This window comes from Saccopteryx leptura, chromosome 9 (assembly GCF_036850995.1).
Source record: "Saccopteryx leptura isolate mSacLep1 chromosome 9, mSacLep1_pri_phased_curated, whole genome shotgun sequence".
In the NCBI taxonomy this organism is placed as follows: Eukaryota; Metazoa; Chordata; class Mammalia; order Chiroptera; family Emballonuridae; genus Saccopteryx; species Saccopteryx leptura.
In genome coordinates, this window is record NC_089511.1 from 41,198,476 (window position 1) to 41,225,233 (window position 26,758).

General features: G+C 41.9%; 1 protein-coding gene and 1 long non-coding RNA gene across 8 annotated transcripts in view; one reads left to right on the plus strand and one right to left on the minus strand.

Moving 5' to 3' along the window:
* Window positions 1–20,456, plus strand: part of LOC136380481 (zinc finger protein 568-like) — a 29,368-nt gene extending 8,912 nt beyond the window's left edge. For 4 of the 7 annotated variants that reach the window (XM_066348276.1, XM_066348270.1, XM_066348272.1 and 1 more), the window contains exons 3-5: window positions 10,422–10,545; window positions 10,841–10,936; window positions 17,834–20,456. In XM_066348276.1, coding sequence (XP_066204373.1) covers window positions 10,422–10,545; window positions 10,841–10,936; window positions 17,834–19,275 — 1,662 coding nt within the window. In that variant the 3' untranslated portion in view covers window positions 19,276–20,456. Of the gene's footprint in view, window positions 1–1,957; window positions 2,081–10,421; window positions 10,546–10,840; window positions 10,937–17,833 lie in introns of all 7 variants that reach the window. The other 3 variants (XM_066348274.1, XM_066348273.1, XM_066348275.1) reach the window with 1 other exon arrangement.
* On the minus strand, window positions 10,917–26,547 carry LOC136380514 (uncharacterized). The gene is made up of 3 exons (XR_010746965.1): window positions 26,481–26,547; window positions 25,722–25,788; window positions 10,917–11,048 (listed from the first exon to the last, which is right to left on the minus strand). It is a non-coding gene; the product is annotated as an uncharacterized lncRNA (long non-coding RNA).
* Between the last annotated feature and the right edge of the window lie 211 nt (window positions 26,548–26,758).

Sequence of the window (26,758 nt, forward strand, 5' to 3'; positions counted from 1 at the left end):
TCTTCCTTGAGCTTCCATATAATCATTACTTTGAACTCTGTATCTGATAAGTTGCTTAGCTCCATTTCTCCTGTTTTGTCATTTGTGGACTGTTTCTTTTTCTCCTCATTTTTTTTTTTTTTTTCTTTTTTTTCATTTTTCTGAAGCTGGAAACAGGGAGAGACAGTCAGACAGACTCCCGCATGCGCCCGACCGGGATCCACCCGGCACACCCACCAGGGGCGGTGCTCTGCCCCCCAGGGGGCGATGCTCTGCCCATCCTGGGCGTCGCCATATTGCGACCAGAGCCACTCTAGCGCCTGAGGCAGAGGCCACAGAGCCATGCCCAGCGCCCGGGCCATCTTTGCTCCAATGGAGCCTTGGCTGCGGGAGGGGAAGAGAGAGACAGAGAGGAAAGCGTGGCGGAGGGGTGGAGAAGCAAATGGGCGCTTCTCCTATGTGCCCTGGCCGGGAATCGATCCCGGGTCCTCCGCACGCTAGGCCGACGCTCTACCGCTGAGCCAACCGGCCAGGGCTTTTTCTCCTCATTTTTGGCGTGTGTGTGTGTGTGTTTCCATGTATTAGATAGATCTGCTATGATTCCTAGTCTTCGTGGGGTGGCTTTTTATGGTAGGTGTTGTTTTGGGTCCAGTGGTACATACTCCTTGATCGCCTGAGGTCTGTGCTTCAGGAATGTCCCTTGTGTGTGTTATGTTGGTCCTCCTTTTGTTGTTTTGTTTTGTTTTTGTTTGTTTGTTTTTAGCAAGACAGAGAGGGATAGACAGGGACGATAGGCATGAAGGGAGAGAGATGTAAAGCATCAATTTTTTGTTGCAGCACCTTAGTTGTTCATTGATTGCATTCTTGTATGTGCCTTAACCTGGGGGTTGCTGCCAAGCCAGTGACCCCTTGCTCAAGCCAGCAACCTTGGGCTCAAGCCAGCGACCATGGAGTCATGTCTATGATCCCACGCTCACGCCAGTGACCTCGGGGTTTCAAACCTGGGTCCTCTGCATCCCAGGCCAACGCTTCATCCATTCTGTCACCTCCTGGTCAGGCAGACCCTCCCTTTATAATTGAGTCTTGGTTGCTATTAGCCCATTGTGCATGGGATTGACCCTTAGGCTGGCTGACGTGGGGCTTTGCCTCAACCAATGCATGTGAGCTGTTGTACAGGTGCTGATCACGGGAAGCAGAATTCACCTCAGCTGATTTTGGTGCTTAACCAGCTCCCCCTTTGGATATACTGCTTGTAAAGCTATGGATCTTGCTCTGATGTTGTCTGAAGCTGACCACTGAGTGTGTTGATTCTGGGCCTCTTAGGAGGGAACCTGGTGCAGGCCAATGTAAGTTGCTGCCTGTGACTGGCCCTTAGCAACCTGTTTGGAGCTACCAGTGATCTGCAGTTTGTGGCTGCCATTGCTGAGCTTAGGTGCATGTGGAAGGACCAAGCTGTGCACCAAGTCCAGCTTTTACCAGCACCAGGCCCAGAGGCAGGTCAGCAAAAGACCTGAGGCTCCCTGAGATCCACCTCTGGCTGCTTCTGGCTGCTGGCTGCTTGTTAGGCTCAGCCACTGTAAGAGCCTCAGGTAGATTAGAGAGGATGGGGCTAGCGGATCTCCCCTGTGGAGGAGCTGCCGGTCAGGTCTTAGGGGAGAGAGGTGGTGGTGTAGTCCCCACCCCAGAGCCACAGGTCTCACTCTGTCCCGGATTTGTCCTTTGACCGCAGCAAGGTAGAGCCAGCGGGAATTGGATGGTGGTAGGTATGGGCCTGGAGGTCTGGCTTGCCAACACCCGTGGCAGTGGCTCCACTGAACTTCCAGTGAAGGGGATGCACCAGATTCTTGGGAAAGTGGGTGGAAGAGCTCCCGCCTCGAAGCTAAACAGCCAAGTCACTGTCACCCCCTCCAAGTTTGTCCAGACCTCTACTCCCCGGCCAAGACCACTGACTTCTTCGGGGCCTATTCTCTGTCGTTTGGGAGAAGAGAGATTCTCCAGGGTAGTGCCATTGCTTTCCCTTAGGCTGATGCTGCAGGAACAGCAGAGCTCCATCCAAGGAAGGTGGAAACTGATACTGGAGAATGACTGCACACAGGTCTTGGTGTGTATCCCTCACTCTGTCTTCCCAGAGCCCCTGACCTCAGACTCTCCTTGTTTTTCTAGCCTTCCCTTTGCTGGAGTCCAGAGTAAGTGGCTGTGAACACGACGTTCTGCATTGGTCCTTTAAGAGAGTACCCTCATCTCTATAAACTTTTGTCTCTTTCTGAAAGACAGAAGCGTTGCCACTTTTCACAGCTGAATTCCGTGTGGGTGCCTGTTCCCGGCTCTGGTGCTCTTGGCTAGGAACCAGGCTTGGGGTTTAGGCCCCTCCCTTCTCAGAGTTAATCGCCCCACAGAGCCTCAGCTGCTGCCCGCAGGAGCTGAGCCAGCCTTTTTCACATCTCTGCCCTTCCTTGATGTGGCTTTTTTTGTGAATCCTTGGTTATAGACTCCTTTTCATTTTGTCTTGAGTTGGTTTTTCAGGATGATTATTCTTAAATTTAGTTAAACTCCAGTTTGGTCCTGGGAGAAGATGAGTGTAATATGCACCTGCTCTGCTGCCATGTTATTATTATTGTATATTTGAATGTTAGTTTAGGTTACCCACATATTACCTACCACTTTCTTCATTCACCATTATTATATCTCAAACCCTCTACCTGGGATCATTTTCCTTCAGATGGAAGTACATACATACTTTAATTAATTTCTAGGGTTTTTTTAATACCTTTATTTGCCTTCATTTGTCAAAGATAATTTTCTTTTATCCTACTGATATAGTCTGCTGTATTCTGGATAACATTGTTGCTATTGAATAGTCATCTGTTGTTCTTTTTTTTAATTGAATTTATTGGGGTAACACTGAGTAACCCAATTGTACAGACTTTAGCTGCCCTGTTCTACAATATATCTCCCTGTTCATATTGTGTATTCGCCCCTCAAATCGGGTCTTTATCCATCACCATTTTCCCCCTACACCCTCCTCTAACTCCCTACCCGAGCACATTCGCCACACTGTTTTTCGTGTTCATAAGTTTTCTTTTATTCTCCTTTTGTTTTTCTTACAGAGACAGAGAGAGAGTCAGAGAGAGGGATAGATAGGGACAGACAGACAGGAAGGGAGAGAGATGAGAAGCATCAATCGTCAGTTTTTCGTTGCGACACCTTAGTTGTTCATTGATTGCTTCCTCATATGTGCCTTGACCGCGGGCCTTCAGCAGACTGAGTAACCCCTTGCTCGAGCCAGCGACCTTGGGTCCAAGCTGGTGAGCTTTTGCTCAAAGCAGATGAGCCCACGCTCAAGCTGGTGACCTCGAGGTCTCGAGCCTGGGTCTTCCACATCCCAGTCCAATGTATCCACTGCGCCACCACCTGGTCAGGCCTTTTTTTCTCCTTTTTTGCTCAACCACTCCACCTCTCTCACCCAGCCCCCCCCCCCCCCCCAGCTGTCAGCCTGCTGAGTCAGACTCATAGATCTGTTGTTCTTTTGTACACAATGTTTCTTTAGTCTAAAATTGCTTTTAAAGTATTCTATTGTTTTTAATGCTCTGCAGTTTTGAGATAATCAACTAGGACTTCTTTTTACTTATTCTATTTAAAACTTATTGCACTTCTGAATAATGCTTTCTTTTGCCAGTTCTGAAAGTTTCTTTTATTCTCTTTAGCCATTATATATTCAATTACTGCCTTTTCTCAGTTCTACTGCTTTTTTCCTTGTGGAACTCGAGTTTGATATCTCTTAAACCTTCTCAGTTTATATTCTTAGCTTCTCTTATACTTTCCCACATTGTCTTTCTTGACAGCATGCTGCATAATGTGTTTATATCTTTCAGTCCAGTAATTTTACTCTTCAGAGAATATTTATTCCAGCCATTGTGTAATTTAATGTTAAGTATTGTGGTTTCTCTAGAAGTTTTTTTTTTCTTTTAAATCTACCTCTCATTTTATGAAGTTTTGTTTCTTACCATCTTACCACTTTTATAAAAAATATGTTAAATTCTTGTTTTATATTTTTTGGCATTCTCTATGTAACATAGATCTTTGTTGATGTGATATTTTTATCCCCAATATTTCATTAAAATTTTTTTAATATAATGTAAAGTTAAAACAATTATATGACTTATTTTTCTGACTCTTTGAATTATGCCTCTTTACATGTTTCTTTTTTTTTTTTTTTTTTTCTTTTTATGACAGAAACAGAGAGAGGGACAGACAGACAGGAAGGGAGAGAGATATGAAGCATCAATTCTTTGTTGAAGCTCCTTAGTTGTTCATTGATTGCTTTTTCATATGTGCCTTGACCATGGGGCTACAGCAGACCGAATGACCCCTTGTTCAAGCCAGTGACATTAGATCCAAGCTGGTGAGCCTTGCTCAAACCAGATGAGCCTGCGCTCAAGCTGGCGACCTCGCGGTCTCGAACCTGGGTCCTCCGTGTCCCAATCCGACGCTCTATCCACTGCGCCACCACCTGGTCAAGCACATGTTTCATTTTCATTTAACTTTTTATTTAAGCAAAATTCATATAACAGATAACCATTTTATAGTGTAGAATCCAGTGGCATATAATACATTCACAATGTTGCATTGTATTATTTATGACTCTTGGGTCATTTCCCTTGGAATTTTATTCATGGATTCTTGAGGCCTGGTTGAAGGTTCTTCTAGGGCAGGGGTATGTTTGCTTCTGCCAACAGCACTGCCAAACCAGACCGCCTTAATGGTTCATAGATGGTAAGTTGTTTAGATGCACTTTAGTACTGTGAATGTGAGCCACAGATCTGTGAGAGGACTGACTTGTAGTTACAGTTTCTCCAGGGAGAATATTTTCTTCCAACAACTGTCAGGGTTCAAAGTCAGTCCATTTTCCTTGCAGCCCCCAAGAATGGGACGGTTCTTCCCAAGGACAACCTTACAGCATCCCCAGTGTAACTGGCATTTTCATTAGGTCCCAGATATCGACCATCCATTAGTCATAGAAAAATCTTCTCTGCTCACCTGTTGCACCAGGCTTATTCATCTCTCTAGATTCCCCATTTCTTTTCTACACCCTGCTCTAGGCCAGTTCAACGACCCTGGGCCGTATAACAAGAGCAAAGAGAATAACCCAGGCCTGCATAAAGCTTGGACACCTTAGACTGAGCATCTAGAGAACAAGCATCTTTCTGTCTCAGACGAGCCTTCTTGATTTTTGAGTAGTTATGTAATTGTTCAGTGTCATGCTGCTAGCAAATCATGGGACAGGGATTAACATGCAAGTATCCTAGCCCTGAAGTGTTCTGTCACAACACCATAAAATCTCTCATAAATAATGAGATTATCTCTCATAAAATCTCTCATAAATCTCTCATAATTGTCATAGTATCCATAATAGTGAAACTAAGAGACATTGATAAGAGTGTGGTAGTTACGGGGGGGAGGGGGGAATGGGAGATGGAAAGGGGGTGGGGAGGGGCACAAAGAAAACAAGATAGAAGGTGACAGAGGACAATCTGACTTTGGGTGGTGGGTATGCAACATAATTGAACGACAAGATAACCTGGACTTGTTATCTTTGAATATATGTATCCTGATTTATTGATGTCACCCCATTAAAAAAATAAAATTATTAAAAAAAAATAATAATAATTGTCATAGTATCCTCCATTTCCATTAGAATTTTCTCAGAATTACATAAAATTTTCTTAGTTGTGTAAAACTATCAATATTCTAGGGAACTTGTAGAATGTTTCCATTTCCACTGAAATACCCTTAATCTAGTAATTATTTAATTAACTTTAATTGAACTATATGCTGGTAATTAATTATGTGATGGTGAGTAACATAAGTATTATGCTAGTTCTAGGCCACTTTTGAAGAAATTATACCAATAGATAAACTGATGAACAAATATGTAATTCAAGAATGGATAAAAGGATTATGAGGGCAAAGAACCAAAAATTAATAGAATCAGAGAAGGTTGCCAAGCCATGCCACGATTTTGGAGCAGAGCACATTCATGGGAAATGAAACATTTCTGAAAGGGTCTAAGATGAGCAAGTAATTAGCATTAATAGGAGTCGAATGGAGGCTAGTTTAGTGGGTGCATTGTGAATGACAGTGAGAGTGCCTTAAATGAAGATAAATAAGAAGCAGGGTCCAGATAATGCAGTTTTTCAGGTCTGGTAAGGAATTTTGTATTTCAAGTGAGGGCGACATGCATTATATTTAAACAATTACTCCCATACTTTGAGTTGCCTCAGAATCATTGAGGGATATTAATAATATCAATGGCCATTTATTCATCAAATAGTCATTGAGCATTTTCTTTGTGCATCATATTTTTAACAAGTTCCCCAGCTGATTCTGATCCTCACCAGAGGTGAAGAGATACTTCCTTTACAAGCTCCCCTTATTTTCTCTCTTCTCATCCCCCCCTTTTTCAGATTTCAATGCATTGTTAAGAGCTATTTATTCGCTATTTTTAGTTTGTCATTTCTACCTTAGAACTTTCCTTAGAGCTACAATGAGAAAATACCCGAGGGTATAGTCCTAGAGGTCCCAGATCTTTACAGAACAGACCAGTTAGTCTCCCATCTTGACCAGCTGTAGGTTTGGCTTCCTTTCTGCCTACTCTGTAAGGTCATGCATTCAAGGCTCAAGGTCATCTGGGTTCAGGAGAGGTTTTCTGGTAAAATTAGTGTCAATGGCTGAACACATCCCTCTTGTTCCCTGTTTTTTACTTCGTTTTAGCCACTGAAGATTACTAGCCTTGTTTACCAACTCATCACTGCATTCCAAAATGTTTTAATATTTTGTACATTATTTTTCAGCTGATGATTTGGTCATGGCAATCAGCCCCCCACAGAGATTGATGTCCTGTGATTGTCTCTATTTTTCTGGTTTTCTTTCCTGACACGGAGCTTTTTAAGGGCAGGTGCTGGGTAGAAGTCATTGTGTCCCCAGTGTCCACACTGAGCCAGTCATGGGGGCTTTGATTGAGATTTCTGAATAAAGGAATTTTGTTTGCAGAACTGCTTCTTTCTTCCCTTTTCTACCTCTGATTTCCCCTTATAGAGTGCTGTGCTCTGCACTAACAAACGGAGCAGACCAAGCATTTTCTGCTCCCCTAAGTACAGAGCCTAGATCAGGGTTCTTTTAGAGAGTCAGGAAATTCCTAGCTGCACCTGCAAGAGCCAGAAATGAAAGGCAGTCAGCTGTAGAGTTGGAGAAGTCTAGATTTAAATCCCAGCAATGCCACTGCAAATCTGAGTAAATGACTTCAATTTTTTAAGTGAAAGTTTCCATTGATCTAGGATTCATTGGCCTCTCCTCAGGATTAATATATAGGTATAAGGTACCAGAAACTTAATGTGCTTAATGCACAGTAATTGTACTTGAGACCTAGTGAGCGCTGCCTCTCAACAGTGTAAGGCTTGGGAGTAGGTGTGAGAGGGAAAAATGTCAGGCAGAAGAGCCATGGCAATCTTGGTTGGGAACCAGGGTGTGCTAGCAATGAGGATTCTGAGGACTGGGGTTCATGTACAGCCACTGTAACCTGCATCTAGGTAGCTTAGCTCTGCTTTGGCTGCTCAGGGCCTGCTGATCTTGGTGGATTGTCTGGCTTAGCATCGGTGATTCTGGACAGGGTCTTTGTGGAAAGAGATATTTCAGTCTGGATTCTAGCATAGGGGAACAAAGCCAAGGAGGTAACAGATGCTCTGAATCTGTTAGGCTTCGGGTGGCTGGGCAGAAACCATTGTCCAGGGCTGGGCCTGCCCAAGTGTCCTGTGTTACTGGACCTGAGGACTACCTCATGTCCTTAGGGTACCTCTATGGTTGAGGATGTCCGTGTCTTCCAGACTGTAGAACAAGGGTCTGCTCAGGACATGTCAGGCAGGCCCTTCTGGGCTCAGATCAGCTCCCCATGGTGAGAACATTGTTTCTTCTGAATACATTATATATAGTTTGATTCCTTGGAGTTCAAGGAATACAAAGATTTGTTTTTCTCCCTCAAATCAAAAAAGAGTCTGTGTGTGTGCGTGTGTGTGTGTGAGAGGGGGGGGGAGAGGGAGAGAGAGAGAGAGAGAGAGAGAGAGAGAGAGAGAGAGAGAGATAAGGTGCCAAAAGCAGAAAGATTAGAACAGGAGAGGGAAGGAAAATTCTGAGGTCAGTCTGGGGATTCTTTTGCTTCTGCCTCCTTTGCGTACCCTTTTTTTTTTAATTCATTGAGAGGAGGGGAGGCAGAGATAGACTCATGCATGTGCCCCAGCTGGGATCCACCTGGCAAGCCCACGAGGGGGCAATGCTCTGCCCATCTGGGGTGTTGCTCTGTTGCTCAGCAACCGAGCTCTTCTTAGTGCCTCAGGCAGAGGCCATGGAGCCACCCTCCAGTGCCTGGGCCAGGTCGCTCCAACCAAACCATGGCTGCAGGAGGGGAAGAGAGAGAGAGAGAGAGAGAGAGAGAAGCAAGAGGAGTAGCAGTGGAGAAGCAGATATATGCTTCTCCGTGTTTCCTGACCAGGATTCGAACCCAAGACATCTACCTACATGCCTGCTGATGCTCTACCACTGAGCCAACCAGCTGGGGCCCCTTTGTTTTATCAAGTTCTGCATTTCTCTAGGATGAACCCAGGATATAAATGATCTACTTTTCAACCCAAAAAGCCATAATGCATGTGAATTGATACTTCTGTCTTTTATTGAATGCATGTTTTATTTTGGAAGATTTGAACAGCGGATTTCTTTTTCCTGAAAATTCCTGCTTTACTGAGCTCCTCAAGAAACTTGCTCTCCCCAGTTCTTCCCATTCCAGTAAATAATGCTACCGAAGACTGCTGTCCCATAAGTATCCCTGTTCTCCAACAAGTATTATATACTCGTTTTCCAAACCACTTAATCTTCCTTAGTGCATGTCCTTCCACTAATGGAGTGGGAAAACAAACGCTTGCTGAAAATCATACACCTCTTTTGTTAGAGCTTTGATTTGATGTAATGGAGATGAGTAGTTAAGTAGGATTCCAATTGCAAGCCTGGGTTTTTCAGTTAGACGAGAAGGTAATTGATGTTGATTTGTTGCAGTCTCAGTATTTGTCCATACCTCTAGATCTCTGAGATTTTTAGGACTTAGGGATATAATAGATTGATTGTATAGAATTATGTGATATTCTGCCTTACCAAGCGGTGGTGCAGTGGATAGAGCATCGGTCTGAGATGCGGAAGGACCCAGGTTCGAAACCTAAAGGTTGCTGGCTTGAGCACAGGCTCATCCGGCTTGAGCATGGGATCATCAGCATGACCCCATGGTCTCTGGCTTGAGCCCAGAGGTCACTGGCTTGAAGTCCAAGGTCGCTGGCTTGGACCCAAGGTCAGTGGCTTGAGCAAGGGGTCACTCACTCTGCTGTAAACCCTTGGTCAAGGCATATATGAGAAAGCAATCAATGAACAGCTAAGGTGCCACAACAAAGCATTGATCTTCTCATCTCCCTTCCTGTCTGTCTGTCTCTATCTGTCCTTCTTTCTGTCTCTGTCAAATAAATAAATAAACAAATAAATAAAATAGTTCTGTGATAGTCCAAGGAATTCGTGCCAGGTAGACCCAAAGGAGTCTATGTTGAACTTATGTAGTTTATGTTCTTCTTGAGTCACATCACTGTGGGTCTGGATCTTCCTCCATCAGTTCTGGTAGCTCAGGAACAAGGAAGGCATAGTTAGGGATAATTTACGGTAGCATGAACAATATAGCCAAATTTATAAATTGTTGAAGAATAATGATTCACATAGCTGCAAAAGAACCTTGGACAACTTGTCCAAACTAGTGCCCCAAAATAATAACATTGGATACATGGAGTGTCATACAACCAGTAAAAATGTTTATTTTAGAATTTTTGATGACATGGAAAAGTGATTAGGATTTAATTTTCTGGCATATTTATGAGCCTGAGTTGTAGGATATTAAGTCACTAAGTTATATTTAAATTCTACTTTCAGAAGTAGAAGTTTTATAAGATTTTTTGAGTGATTCAGACATTCATAAAAACTTCTTTATTGGAAGAATGGGAAGAAAATGATCACAATTTCTCAACATAGAGTATCCTGTGTACTTCAGCGTGCAGTTTTATTTAATTGGAAAACACCAACTCACTGTCCTTTGTTTATTCCCGAACCTGGGTGGATAAGGGAAGAGGATATCGCCAAGAGGTTACATTTATAGCTTGAGGCATGTTTAAGAATAATGTGTACAACCTGGAATCTGTGCTCTGATCACTCTTGTTCTCACACTGACCTGTCCATGTTAAAGGGTCCAGCATAGCCTATTTTCCCACGAGTGTTCCCTTACTGATTGTTTTCTCCAATTTCTTTTATTCCACTGTAAAAATTTTATCAATTAATTTTACAAATAGTGTATTTGTCTGTGGTTTCAGGACCTGAAGTTCAAAGATGTGGCCGTTTTCTTTTCTCAAAAGGAGTGGGAATGCTTGCAGCCGGCTCAGAGGGGTTTGTACCGAGATGTGATGTTGGAGAATTATAACAACCTGATCTCACTAGGCAAGTTGACCGGCCCCTCAAAATTCAGATTTGGCCCTCTGGAATTTTTCTGTTCTTTGTTATCAATTTTTTTTAGTGTTTTATCAGTTGCCTACCTGAATTAATAATTCTTGCTTACCAAAGAATGATTGCTTCTTGTTAAATTAAAAATTGGCTACTCCATTTTACAATTTTATCTTTCTCATTCCTCTGACCTTCACCCTTAATCTCCTTACTCCTCTTGATAATCATGAACCGATTCTAATTCTGGGGCAGATACAACATAACTTTCCCTGTTTCCCCTTACTTTGCGCAGGACTCTCTGATTCTAAGCCGGATGTGATCTCCTTCTTGGAGCAGGGGAAGGAGCCCTGGATTGTTACCGGGAAGGAGACGAAAGAGTGGCGCCCAGGTGAGTGAGGGTGACTCGGACAAGGCCATGGCAGGTGGGTCACCCCGTTGGACTTTGAGGAAGCAGCACTTCTGAGATGTTGGGAGGAAAGCTCCTTGCAAAGGCCTGATAACTGGAAAAGAAAGTAAGGATGCTTCAGCATGAGGCCTCAAACTTTTACTTCATTTAATACTCTCTGCTATTTCCCTCTCATTTTGCAAAGGAAGCGCCTTCCTCCTTCCCAGGAGACAGATCATTTTCCCAGTACTTTGGGTCCAGTTTTATCCTCACTTTTCAACACAGCTCTATTGAGATATAATTAACTTACTGGAAAATTCACTTATTTAAAGTATACAGTTCATTGATGTTTAGTGTATTCGCAGGTTTGCAACAGTGACAACATCCAAAATGAAACCCTATACCTGTTAGTAGTCACTGCCCACACCCAGACCTAAGTAACCACAAATCTACTTCTAACCCTTTTTATTTCTGTAAAGTTGGTAGTGATATCTCCTCTTTATTTTTTCCCCATTTTTATATCATTTTATTTTTCAGTTACTGTTGACATACATTATTATACTAGTTTCAGGTATTTAGACATACATAACTTATTAAGTGATCATTCTGATAACTCCCTCACCCATCTGACACATACAGTTATTAGAATATTATTGATTACATTCCCTATGCTGTACTTTACATCCCCATGACTGTTCCGTAACAGCCCGTTTTTACTTCCCAGTCCTTCCCCTTTTCCACCCAGCCCCCAACCCTCTCCCATCTGACAGTTATCAAAATGTTCTCTGTATCTGAGTCTTTTTCAGTTCTGCATATTCATTTATTTTGATTTTTAGATTTAATTGTTGATAAATGCATACTTACTGCTGTTTTATTGTTTATATTTTTTTATCTTTTTTCCCCTCTTACAGAAAACCCATTAACATTTCATGTAATACTGGTGTGGAGGTGATGAACTCCTTTAGCTTTTCCTTGTCTGGGAAGCTCTCTATCTGTCCTTCAATTCTAAATGATAGCTTTGCCGGGCTGAGTAATCTTGGTTATAGGGCCTTGATTTTTATCATTTTGAATATTTCTTGCTAGTCCCTTCGTGCCTGCAAAGTTTTGTTGAGAAATCAGCTGATAGCCTTATGGGAGCTTCCTTGTAGGTAACTAACTGCATTTCTGTTGCTGTTTTAAAGATTCTCTTTTTGTGTTTAACTGTTTGCATTTTAATTACGATGTGTCTTGGTATGGACCTCTTTGGGTTTTTCAAATATGTTTCAATTTCTTGCTCTCTTCTCCTTCTGGCACCCCCATGATGAGAATGTTGGTACACTTGAAGTTGTCCCAGAGGCTCCTCACACTGTCCTCATTTGGGGGGATTCTTTCTTGCTGTTCTGATTGTTTGTTTGTTAGTTGTTGTTTGGTTTCTTTCTTTTGCTTCTTTATATTCCAAATTGCTGATTTGATTCTTGGCCTCATCTACTCTACTGTTGATTCTCTGTAAATTATTCTTCATTTTAGTTAGTGTATCCTTCATTTCTGACTGGTTCTTTTTTTTTATGCTGTTGAAGTTCTCACCAAGTTCACTCTGAGCATCCCATTAACCAGTGTTTTAACTCTGTATCTAGTAGATTGCTTGTCTCTCTTTTGTTTAGTTCTTTTTCAGGAGTTTTGTTCTGTTCTTTCCTTTGGGACATGTTTCTTTGTCTTCTCATTTTAGCTGCCTCCCTGTGTTTCTTTCCATGTATTAGGTAGAGCTGCAATGTCTCCCTGGCTTGGTAGAGGGGCCTAATATAGTAGGTGTTCTGTAGAGTCCCGCGGCACAGCCTCACTGCTCACCAGAAGTGGGCGCTTGAGGTGTGCCCCTGTGTGGGCTAAGTACACCTTTCTCTTGTCATTGAGCCTTGGTTGCTGTTGGCATGTCAGTGGGAGAGATAATCCGCAGGCCAATCAGCTGCAGGAACTGGCCGTGACCACTGACCACTGATCTCTGATCACGACCACCATGGATTCAAATACCATTGGCCAATTTTAAGTCTAATAATCAAAGCTACTTACAAGGCTATCTGAAAAATGTATGTTTTTTAATATTACCATCTGCAAGCTGACAATTGGTATCACCTTGGGAGGTAGAGGTAAACATAGGAAAGATGTTAGAAGACTTAGTCCTGGAACACTCCACCATTTGTTTGAAAAGAGTCAGGCGATCCAGCAAAAGAAAACAAGTAGGAATCGCAGTGAGCTCGGCAGACAATCGAGTGTATGGTGGCCAGAGTCCTGATCAAAATAATGCTTTAAGAAGGAGGAAAGGAACAATTTTGCAAATACAACTGATAAGTAAGACAGTAACTGAGAATTATTTAACTATTGTAATTGGTTGCATGGAAATTATTTGAGACCTTAAAATAGTAGTTATGGAAGAGGGTAAGGACAAAAATCTGATAGGACAGATTTTGAGAGGGAAAGGTAATGGGAAAGGAAACAGGAAAATGAACTAAGAAAACATACGAAGATTGCCTAGCATTGTTCAAGCCCTCAGTGTTTTGGAGTTTGTTTTTTTTAGCCTTTTATTGTGAAATAATTTAAGACTCAAAAGGAGTTACAAAAACAGTACCGTACAGAGCTCCTGTGTACTCTTCACCCGACTTTCCCTAAGAAGGTCTTACCTAAACTTATGATATCATCAAAACCAGGAAGTTGATGCTGGCAGGATAGTAGTAACTAAACTAGAGACCTTGTTCACATTTCACCAATTTTTACACACTTGTTTTTATTTTATTTTATTTTATTATTTTAGTGTTGTTACTCTGAAACTGTATGACACTTGTTGGTTCATATAACCACTCTCACAGTTGGGATACAGGACTCTCAGTGCTTTAAATATTTTTTATAAAGTAGTTTTTAAAATGCTATTATGTTTAGTGAAATAAAGTCAGATATATAACTTTTAGAGTCAGTGCTGGTTTAGTTATATAAAAAGGGTATTAAAAAAACATTGAAAGGAAATATAAATTGTGACAATGAATAACCTAGGAAGCAGCTTGGGTTAAGAGGTTTGCTTGGACTGCTGGAATTAGTCTTGATTGACCTTTTAGAGAAAAGGTAAGGGATTATCTTAATCACAGGCCCGTTCTGGGAATGGTGTGTCTGGTGGAGAGGGACTGACTGAGCGTGATTATGGTTTAGGACTTGGGGTTTTTTCCTGGGCCCTTCTTGAATCATGGCGCTTGAATTTATGCACAATATTCAGGCCAGGAAGAATCCGTTTTACCAGTAGCATGCAGAGGATTTGAGGGCTGACTTAAATCCCTAATTACTGATAACCCTACAGATTTTCTTTTGTTTTTATTAAGTGGGGGGGGGGGGGCAGAGACAGGCTCCCACATGTGCCCCACCCAGGATCTACCCGGCAAGCTGCCCTATAGGCTGATGCTCTGCCCATGTAGGGTGTTGCTTCTTTGCTCAGCAACCAAGCTCTTCTTACTGCCTGAGGCAGAGGCCATGAAACCATCCTCAGCACTGGGGCCAACTCACTCCAATTGAGCCATGGCTGCAGAAGAGGGAGAGTGAGAGAGAAGTGAGAGGGGAAGGGGTAGAGAAGCAGATGGGCACTTCTCCTGTGTGCCCTGACCGGAATCAAACCCAGGACATCCACACACTGGGCGGATGCTCTACCACTGAGACAACCAGCCAGGGCCACAGATTTTCTTTTAGAAACCTGACCTTGTGCTATGGACAGAAAAATGAGTGTCTTTCTAGGGGAGATGGCTACAGGTTAGGCACTGCTATACGAGAATAATAAGGGTGATTCTGTGAGACTGGAAAGACTGTTCAGGTTGTGACTGATGAAGCTGGAAGGATGAGTAGTAAGCTCTAGGAATAGTTGTGGGAATATTGTACTAGCTAGAGGAGCATGTACATTGAAGGCACAGAGGAGAGAAGGTTCTGGGTAGGTGTCCCGGAATATCTGAATGAAGGTTGATGTCATGCAAGGTTTCCAAGTCTAGGAATTTTTCTTGAGGATACTTCACGGCCTTTGAAAGGTTTTAAACAAGGTAGGAACATGATTAGGTTGGCTGTCCTATAGAGATTGAATCAGGGGGTTCATGAGTGAAAATGGTGAAACTTATTAGGAAGCTGTTTTGGAGGACCAGATGATTTGACCGTGTGCTAGAGGGAGACCCTGGAGTGGAGAGAGAAGAGAGATTGAATTTCGGTTTAGGAAAATGGTTCTTGAGTATTGAAGAGTGATTTTATGGGATAGCAACAGGAGCATCCTTGATGGATGTTACTTTTTTGATTTGAGAATTCCCTTAAGTATGTATTTTGTTTCCAGTCCATGCTTTTTAGACAGTTTCCTTTTTCTACCAGATTGTTTTTCCAAATATTTAAAATAGCATTATCATCTGACATTGATGTCTGGAACTTCCCATACAACATAAAATGCCAACATCACTTTAATAGTCATTATTTAGACCTTGCTTAATGCCCTTCTCCCAAGGACAACATTATAGCATCCAGTGTATGTGGCATTTTCATTAGTTCCTAGATACAGACCATACATTAGTCACAGAAGATTCTTCTGTGCTCCCCAGTTGTGCCAGGCTTAATTATTTGTCTAGATTCCCCTGCTGTTTGTCTTTTCTGCACCCTGCTCTGGACCACACAAGAGCAAGGAGAATAACCCAAGCCTGCATAAAGCCTCAACACTTCACATAGCATTTGGAGAACAAGCATCTTTTATCTCAGATCAGCCTTCTCTATATTTGATTAGCTGTATAACTGTCCAGTGTCATTCAGCTAGCAAATCATGGGACAGGGATTCATACGCAGGTATCCTGGCCCTAAAATTGTATTCTTTAATACAACACTATACAATTTCTCATCAGTGGTCACCATAGTATCCTCCATTTCTATTAGAATTGTCTCAGAATTACATAAAATTTTCATTGTTGTGTGTAAAGCTGTCGGTATTATAGGGGCCTGGTAAAGGCACATGTACTGATGCTGGCATGCTTGTACATTCCTGCCATGTGCATGAGAAGTGATGGCAGGAGGATGTATTGAAGTTGGGAAGTAATATTTTCATCCCCTATTAAATAGTAATGAGAAAAGCATGAAGTGATTACTCTGATTCCCAAATCACTCCCTAATTTCATGATCTTTAGCATATTTTCTTTTGTTGCCACTGGAATACTTTTAATTACTTTACTTAACATTAATTGAACTATGTTTTGGTGATTGCTTATATCATTGTGAAATAACTATTATGCTAGTTCTAGGCCACTTTTAGAGAAATTATAGCAATAGATAAACTGATGAACAAATATGTAATTACAGAACTGAGATAAAGATTATGAAGGCAAAGAATAGGGTCCTTAACAGAGTGAGAGAAGTTGGTCATGCCAAGATCCCGGAGCAGAGATGCATTCATGGGAGAATGAGACATTTCCCAAAAGGGTCGTCTAAGATGAGCAAGTAATTAGCATTATATAGGACTCTAATGGAGTTCAGCAGAAGGGGCACATGGTGAGTGAAGGGAATACCTTAAAATGAAGGTGAACAGGAAGCAGGATCCAGATAATGTAATTTTGCAGGTCTATTAAGGAATTTTGTATTTTATCGTAAGTGCAAGAAGCATGCATTATACTTTAAAAGTGAGTGCCACCTTTTGAGTTCTCTAAGAATCAGTGAGGGAGATTAATAAAATTATTAGTTTTCAAAAATATATTAATACGACCATTCATTCTTCAAACATAGTTACTGAGTATGTACTCTGCAGGTACAGTGAAGGGCAGACAGACAATACAAAGTAAAGAAGTTAAAGTATAATATAATCTGTTAAGTTGTGAAGTGAGTATGCTGATGTTTGCAAGATGGATTGATGGAGGGATAGATATTTGAAGAGACGAGTAGGGCTAAATGTTTATTTTAGAATCTATGTAGTGGGAATATGGGGGTTCATGGTCTAATTCTTTTAATGTTTCTGTTGAAAGTTTTCATAATAATATTGAGGAAGTAGATACATGACGTGAGGAAAATGTCCTATAAATATGGTAATTGAATAAGTTAAGTGATGAGGGTCCTATTTTATAGAGTGGTCTCATAAGTTGGCATTTGATTAAAGGTCAGAATAAAGTAATTAAATGAGTCATACTGATATCCTAGGGAAGATATTTGCAGGCGGAGATTCTGAAAGAGGGTTACGTTTGGAAGAACATCTGGTTGGCCAGGGAGCAAGAGCAGAGTGAGCTAAAGGGAGGAGATGGACTGAGGTCAGAGGAGGTAGTGCAGGAGAAGCTCCGGGAAGGCCTGTAGACCGCATTCGGGCTTGAATTCTTTCTCTTCCTGAGAGGAAAATGGAAAATTCAATGGAGGTTTTTGAGCAGAAGAATGACATGGTCTGACTTATTTTTAACAAGAATACTCTGGCTATTGTGTTGGGTGTGGGATGTAAGGAAGGCAACAGTGGAAGTGTGGAGATCTTTTAAGATAGTGCATTAATCTTGGTATGGAATGGCTTTGGGCAGGGGGTAGAGATACTGGTAGAGAGAAGTATTTATAATCTGGATATATTTTGAGGCTGGAGATGAGAGGACTTGCTGTTGGTTGTAATGTCCTACTCCTGTAGAGTCTCATGGAGTTGGTGAGAGTTTGGTGGTTTCCGGATGTCATGTGTTTACAAGTTCCTCAGCTGATTCTGATTTTCACCAGAGGTGAAGAACCACTTTCTTTATAAGATTCCCTCATTTTCTCAATTCTCATTTTCCTCACCCCATTTTTTTTCAAATTGCATTGCAGTGTTAAGGGCTATTTATCTGCTATTTTAAGTGTGTCATTTCTACTTTAGACCTTCTTTTTTCCCCTGCACCATGAAAGAAAATACCTCCCATTTTCTTTCTTGTTATCTTACAGATTGGGAGTCCAGAAGAGAAACCAAGAATTTATCTCCAAAGGAGTGCAGTTATGAAATTAAGTCATTGCAACCAGAGATAACGAAAAGACCTGTTAGCTCTAACCTTGTGTGTACTAGGGTCAGAGATAATAGTGAAAGTAAATGCTACTTGCAGAAACAACAGGACGAACATTTCAGACCAGCTGTAATAACCTCTGGAGAAAGGTCTGCTGCCACTCAGCGCACAGGTCGTAGTGTACCTCAGATGATTCATACTGGAGTGAAATCATGTGAATGCAGGAAATGTAAGGAAGCTTTCAGGTGCCAGTCACACCACATTCAACAGGAAAGCAATCATAAGGAAAAAGACTCTAAATGTGGAGAATGTGGAAAAGCCTTTAATAGCAGGTCAGACTTGATTAAGCATCAGAAAGTTCATGAAAGAAATAAGAGTAATGAGAATAAGAAAAGTGTCTTTACTTATGACTCTGAAATTACTAAACCTCAGAGCATTCATACTGGTGAGAAACCTCATAAATGTAAGGAATGTGGGAAAGCCTATCATTCTAGCTCACAACTCATTAAACATCAAAGTATTCATATTGGTGAGAAACCCTATAAATGTACAGAGTGTGAGAAGGCCTTTCCATCTACCTCACAGCTTAGTTTACATCAGAGAATTCACACAGATGAAAAGTACTATGAATGTAAGGAATGTGGAAAAGCCTTCACCCGTCCCTCACACCTTTTTCGACATCAGAGAATCCATACTGGTGAAAAACCCCATAAATGTAAAGAATGTGGTAAAGCTTTTCGTTATGACACACAACTTAGTCTGCATCAGCTAACTCATACTGGTGAAAGACGCTATGAGTGTAAGGAATGTGGAAAGGCTTATAGTTGTGCCTCACAACTTAGTCTACATCAGAGAATTCACACTGGTGAGAAACCTCATAAATGTAAGGAGTGTGGGAAAGCTTTTATCTCCGATTCACATCTTATTCGACATCAGAGTGTTCATACTGGTGAGAAACCATATAAATGTAAGGAATGTGAGAAGTCCTTTCGTCGTGGCTCAGAACTTACTCGACATCAGAGAGCTCACACTGGTGAGAAGCCCTATAAATGTAAGGAATGTGGAATGGCCTTTACTTGTAGCACAGAACTTATTCGACATCAAAAAATTCACACTGGTGAGAGACCCCACAAATGTAAAGAATGTGAGAAGGCTTTCATTCGAAGGTCAGAACTTACTAATCACGAGAGGAGTCATAATGGTGAGAAACCCTATGAGTGTAAGGAGTGTGGGAAGGCCTTTGGTCGCGGCTCAGAACTCAGTAGACACCGAAAAATCCATACTGGCGAGAAGCCCTATGAATGTAAGCAGTGTGGGAAGGCCTTCATTCGTGGCTCACACCTTAGTCAACATCAGAGAATTCATATAAGCCAGAGGAGTGAGTGAAGGTGTGGGGAGTTCCAGAATTTAATTGACATCTGAAATTCATACTAGTAAAACAAGCAAAACCCCTGTGAGTATAAGGGATTAGGGAAAGAATTTGAGGATAACAATATCAGAGTTCATAATGTGGATGTAAAGTATTTAAGGGCCAGAATTTATTAAGCATTTATTACTAATGAGAAACCTTATAAATGTTAGGGATTGAGAAGGTTTATTTGTGTTTCAGGATTCATTTGATATCAGAATTCAGTTGGTGGAAAAGTGAGAAACCCCATGAATGTAAGGAAAGTGGGAAGGTTTAGGATGGCAGCAAATATGTTAGAGACATTAGTCATTCAAACCTTTCTCAATATCAGCGTCAATGGCCCTTAGGGGAAATCAGAGGATATATAACATCATAAATAGCATTTATATTGGATACCAATTTGCTTTAGCTAACAAGTTATTCATCTGATAATTCATACTTGTGGAAAGCTATATTAATATTAAAGTTGTAGCAAATTATTTCATCTTGCTCAAATCTTGTTCACATTTGCAAGCTCATTTTCTAAAATTAATGTGAACTGAATCAGAGTGGGAAAGGATTTGATCATATTTAGTCTATATTTGCCTTCACCACTATAACTCATTTCTTATAAGGCAAATTACTTAACCAAGTCTAAATTTTCTCATTTATAAATTAGTAATGTTAGCACCATATTTCTTAGTAGCATTATAAAGATTAAATAATTATACAGTGGTACCTTGAGATATGAATTTAATTCGTTCTGTAGCCAAGCTCGTAAGTCAGTCAACTCGTATATCAAACTGCCAATACTGGACCCATGCGCCAACTAGCGGCAGCTTCCCAAATCACAACTCATCGAATTTCGCTCGTATCTTGAACAAAAATACAGACCGAGTCACAGCTTGTACCTTAAAAAAAAAAATTTGTATGTTGGTCTGTTCGTACCTCAAGGTACCACTGTACTGTGTCCCTTAGAACAGTTTCGGGATTGTATTGAAAGTGTGTAAGATAAAAGTTGCTTTTACTATAACTTTTTATTTTCATAATTGTGTATTATTAGAAATTATAAGAGAGGAAGGCCTTTTGGGCTCAGTGACTGTATGAACATCTTACATCATGTCTTTCTTTATTGAATGTTAACTAATTCCTTCTGGAAAATAAAAATAAAAAATTTTTATTCATAGCTTGCCTTTTTGTCCCATCAGGGGATTCACAGTGTGAAGAATACCAATAGAATAAAACTGGGTAGCTGGGAAGTCGAGGGAAGATCTGGATGATGTATTAAAACCTTTCAAAAAAAATTACATGGCCACACCCTCTGACTTCTGTTCTGGAGAATTAGAAAAGAACAAAGCCTTAGCCAAAATCCATTGTTTCTATAAGGAAATTTAAAAAGTACCTGTAGAAATAGTTTTTATATTAAAAAGGAAATCCAAGCAAATTATCATTAGTAATGAATGACAAATAGAAGACTGCATGTTGAAATTTGTAGGATGCAGCAAAGCTATACTTTGAGGGAAATGACCTTCCTTCACTATGTGTGGAAGACAGGGACAGTTAGGCCAGGGTCTCACTTCACTGTACCTGGTGCACTGCCTGTTCCTAGTGTGCTCCCAGTACATGTTGATAACTAAAGGAACGAGAGTGAAGAATAAGCATTTGACTCGAGTATGTTGAAAAACTACCAAAACATACTGCTCACAAAAATTAGGGGATATTTCAAAATGAATATGAAGTGATAAAAACATTTTTTTTATTATTATTAAACAAGAACAACAGAAAAGCAAATGACAAGTCAAGGAAAGTTGTTCAATTATGTAAGTAAGATGCAAAACCAACTTTTATTTCATTGGTGAAAATGCACTGTACAAAAGGCTGGAAGTACTGGAGTATCTGCACATTCCCTGATCCCTGTGCAGAGCCACCTGACCAGGTGGTGCAGGGGATAGAGCATCTGCCTAGGATGCAGAGGACCCTGGTTCAAAACCCCAAGGTTGCCGGTTTGAGTGCAGGCTCATCTGGCTTGAACATGGGATCATAAAAATGACTCCATGGTCACTGGCTTAAGCAAGAGGTCACTGACTCAGCTGGAGCCCCCAGTCAAGGCACATATAAGAAAGCAATCAGTGAACAACTAAGGTGCCTCAACTATGAGTTGATGCTTTTCATCTCTCCCTTCCTCTGTCTTTCCTGCTTAAAACAAAACAAAAAAAAATGCAGAGCCAAAGAAAAAAAAGTCTTGAAAACATTTTGTTGAAATGAAAAACATTGTATCCTAAAAAGTGAAAACTCATGAATTGAGAGAAGATATGTAACTACAAACATGGAGGAATTTAAAGAAACAGACAATACTATTGTGGTAGACACCATTGGTTGCCTACCCATTGGTATTAACTTCTTCCTTTGCCAGGATTACCTGCTACTCACTGAAGTCTAAGTGCCAGAATCCTGCTCTCCTAGCTAGCTTTGCACCTGGGAGTTTGTATTACGGTCCTGGCCTTAGAAGAGCTGAGCAAAATGGCTGCAAGTGGACTTCAGTTAAATTTTCTTTCCTAACAAAATAGGAGTAGGAAATGGTCCTCTTACATACAGGATGCATGTTTATATGTCTGTGTGATACTTGGAATTGTGGCCATTTTGCAACTAGATGTGTGAGAGGCTGAGATTGGCATGGGATAGATTAGAATTACCTGTGTCATTGGCAATGTTGAGCTGATGAAACAATTCAGAGTGCCCTGACCCTGGACTTTTGTGAAATAAGAAACTCCCTGCGGCCCTGGCCGGTTGGCTCAGTGGTAGAGCGTTGGCCTGGCGTGCGGAAGTCCCGGGTTCGATTCCCGACCGGGGCCCCTCCTGCAGCCGAGGCTCCATTGGAGCAAAGGATGGCCCCGGCGCTGGGGATGGCTCCTTGGCCTCTGCCCCAGGCGCTGGAGTGGCTCTGGTCGCGACGGAGCGACGCCCCCTGGTAGGCGTGCCGGCTGGATCCCGGTCGGGCGCATGCGGGAGTCTATCTGACTGCCTCCCCGTTTCCAGCTTCAGAAAAATACAAAAAAAAATTTTTTTAAATTAAAAAAAAAAAAAAAGAGGCCCTGGCGGGTTGACTCAGCGGTAGAGCGTCGGCCTGGCGTGTGGGGGACCCGGGTTCGACTCCCGGCCAGGGCACATAGGAGAAGCGCCCATTTGCTTCTCCACCCCCACCCCCTCCTTCCTCTCTGTCTCTCTCTTCCCCTCCCGCAGCCAAGGCTCCATTGGAGCAAAGATGTCCCGGGCGCTGGGGATGGCTCCTTGGCCTCTGCCCCAGGCGCTAGAGTGGCTCTGGTCAGCAGAGCGACACCCCGGAGGGGCAGAGCATCGCCCCCTGGTGGGCAGAGCATCGCCCCTGGTGGGCGTGCCGGGTGGATCCCGGTCGGGCGCATGCGGGAGTCTGTCTGACTGTCTCTCCCCGTTTCCAGCTTTGAAAAAATACAAAAAAAAAAAAAAAAAGAAAGAAAGAAAAAAGAAACTCCATGCGTATCTGTTAGAAGTTTCTTTTTAAAGTTTTTGTTTGTTGAGCCTGACCTGTGGTGGCGCAGTGGATCAAGCGTCAACCTGGAATGCTGAGGATGCTTCCTGCTCCTCCCCACTTGTGTCTCCCTTCTCTCTCTCTCTCTCTCAAATGAATGAATGAATGAATGAATGAATAAATAAATAAATAAATAAAGAATAAAGGTTTTGTTTGTTGGTTTTTATGGGGAGGGTGGATGGAGCGAGGAATATAGTTGGTTCACTTTAGTTGCTCATTGCTTGTTGTATGTGCCTTGACCGGGCAAGCCTAGGCTTTCGAATTAGCGACCTCAGCATTCCTGGTCAATGCTCTATCCAGTGTGCCACTACAGGCACAGCTGTTACAAGTTCGTATTCAACTTTTTCTTCTTTTTCTCCAAGTGAGAGGAGGGGAGATAAGAGAGACAGACATCCCAACTGGGATCCATCTGGCAACCCCCATTTGGGGCTGATGCTCTGCCCATCTGGGGCCAATGCTCTTGAACCAATCAACCAACTGAGCCATGGCTGCAGGAAGGGAAGAGAGAAGGGAGAGGGAAGGGAGGAGAAGTAGATGGTCACTTCTCCTGTGTGCCGTGACTGGGAATCAAACCCAGTACATCCACATGCCAGGCTGATGCTCTATCACTGAGCCAGCTCGCCAGGGCCTATATCAACTTTTTGTAGTATGTCTGAGTCTGAGTAAAAAAGATTTTTATAAATACGTACATATATTTATTCAACTTTAGAAAGATGAGAAAATGTTTATATTTATCTTTTTATGGTATAACTGAAATTGTAGAAAAGCATTTTCTTAAACATATATGCATACCTCAGATATATTATAGATTTGGTTTCAGACCACTGCAATATAGTAAGGCCTTAAATTGAGTCATGTTCCTTTTGCTTTTGGAGAGTCTTACCTTCAATGTGTAAAACATCTGTGACACACAACAAGACAGCACAATAAGCCTCTATGTATGTATACATAGTCAACTATGATTTAGTAAGATGTAGGAAATGTGTATTTATACAGCATGTTTATATTCAGGGTTTTGCAGTGTGTTTATATTCAGCTTTTTACAGTTGTCTGAAATCCTAGAATAGTATTATTTTCCTGAATAAGAATCAAGAAAAAAAACTGATTAAAAAGCTATACCATGTTATTCCTCTAGTACCAGAGTATATTACAGATAAAATCTTCTAAGTCTTCAAGATACAAAGAGTCACAGTTATGAGGCTACATACGCCTTTGACCAAATTTGGATAAGGATAGCATCCAAATCAGCTATAAAAATAATCCATTGTACTCATGTTATATGAATATTCCAATGAAAATACAAGTTCAAATCCAGTAGTGTATTAGGGGGGAAAATGGGATTTTAAAAATCCAGAATAACATGAACAGACACTTCTCCCAGGAAGAAATACAAATGGCCAGCAGATATATGAAAAGATGCTCATCTTCGTTAGTTATTAGAGAAATGCAAATCAAAACTGCAATGAGATACCACCTCACACCTGTTAGATTAGCTATTATTAATAAGACAGGTAATAACAAATGTTGGAGAGGCTGTGGAGAAAAAGGAACCCTCATACACTGTTGGTGGGAATGTAAAATAGTACAACCATTATGGAAGAAAGTATGGTGGTTCCTCAAAAAACTGAAAATAGAATTACCTTATGACCCAGCAATCCCTCTACTGGGTATATACCCCCAAAACTCAGAAACATTGATACGTAAAGACATATGCAGCCCCATGTTCATTGCCGCATTGTTCACAGTGGCCAGGACATGGAAACAACCAAAAAGCCCGTCAATAGATGACTGGATAAAGAAGATGTGGCACATATACACTATGGAATACTACTCAGCCATAAGAAATGATGACATTAGATCATTTACAGTAAAATGGTGGGATCTTGATAACATTATACGAAGTGAAATAAGTAAATCAGAAAAAAACAGGAATTGCATTATTCCATATGTAGGTGGGACATAAAAGTGAAACTAAGAGACATTGATAAGAGTGTGGTGGTTACGGGGGGAGGGAGGAGAGGGAGAGGGAAAGGGGGAGGGGGAGGGGCACAGAGAAAACTAGATAGAAGGTGACAGAGGACAATCTGACTTTGGGTGATGGGTATGCAACATAAGTGAACGACAAGATAACCTGGAGTTGTTATCTTTGAATATATGTATCCTGATTTATTGATGTCGCCCCATTAAAAATAAAATTATTAAAAAAAAATCCAGAATAAAATGACCTGACCTGTTCAAGTGTTAAAAATATATATACAATGTGTAAACATAGTGTTTACATATTGAAAACTAGATGCTAAAATAACTTATCACCCAAAGTAGTAAACAAGAAACTATTACAGCATATGTATAATATATTCAGCTGCTGTGAAATCACTGCAGTTATCCAGTTAAACATACCTCAGGATAATTAGACATTCTCAACATTTGGAATAATCCAGTGGATTCCACTTTAGCATCACAACTTAAAAAGGAATACATATTATGAAAGAAGATGGTGAAGAAATAGGCGGATGGATATTTCACACGCCTCCTTCCAGGACAAAACTGGAGTTATAACTAAATTTAAGAGCAATCATACTGATAAACAGGACTAAATGAAGAGGAGTGTATAACCAAGGATTCACAGAAGCAACATCGAGACTGGTAGAAAGGGCAGAGAAGCAAGAGGACTGCCTTTGCTCCCCGGAGTGAGCGACAGCTGTAGGGAAGTGTTCCTTGAGAGGCTTGGGTCCGACCCCCCAACCTGGGTATAGAGGAGGTGCCCATATAGCATTTGGTGGTGAAAAGAGGCAAGGTTTCCATCTGCGAGAAAAAGATTGCAGAGATGCAAGCACCCTCTTAAGGGGCCAATGCAGAAAATCTTTCACAGCCACTTACCCAGGGCTCCAGCGGAGGGAGGGCTGAGAGGACTGGAGTTGCGTGAGGAGGTTGTGAGGATAGTGGCCTGAGGAGAGACACAGTGGGGGTCAGCCACCAGAACCCCTGTGCTAAGTCCTTTTCTAATACTACAGTCATCTTATTTGGGTAGAGCACTCCCCTCCGCAGCATCAACCTGGAGGAAAGCAACTGCCCCACCCTATGGAGAGTGAGTCCTGCTTGAGAAGTAAGTAGCCTTGGCTAGGAAGTAGAAGGCTAAAAAGATTCAGGGGGTGACAGTGACTCGGTTGTCTGGCATTGAGGCCAGAGCTTTTCCCTCCACTTTTCTGAGAATATGATTAGTTCTTCTGCCCCATGGGAGATACAGTAGAAACTGTCTGGACTGTAGGAAGACCACTTCTCTGGGTTTCAGTGGCCACACCCACAGAACTAGTGGCTGCATTAGCTCCAAGCAGCCAGCAAGCAGAGGCAACAGAAAGTGAAACTCAGGGATCCTTGGATCCTTTGCTGACTTGCCCCCTGAGAGTGGTGCTGGTAACAGCCAGCCTAGCTGTGCAGCCTGATCCTCCCATGTGTACCTAAGCCCAGCAGAGGGAGCCACAAATTCTGGATTGTTTATAGCAGTGGTTCTCAACCTTTCTAATGTTGTGACCCCGCAATACAGTTCCTCATGTTGCGGTGACCCCAAACCAAAAAATAATTTTGGTGGCTACTTCATAACTGTAATTTTGCTACAGTTATGATTTGGAATGTAAATACCTGATATGCATTATGTATTCTCATTGCCTCTCCGCCTCCTAGGCTTCTGTCCTCTGGCGCTTGCTGCACCCGCCCACTGATGACGTCAGCAAGCACCGGACATACGTAATGCGCTGCTATGGACTGTGAAGCGTTCCCCCCCCCGCTTCCCCCGCCCCTTAGGCCCCGGACAGATGATGCAACCACGTCTGCGCATGACCGCAGGCATTCAGTTTGGAACGCATGTCTATAACGGCGTGCGTTCAAGCTGAATAGCGCTGCTGCAGACAGTAGCGCGG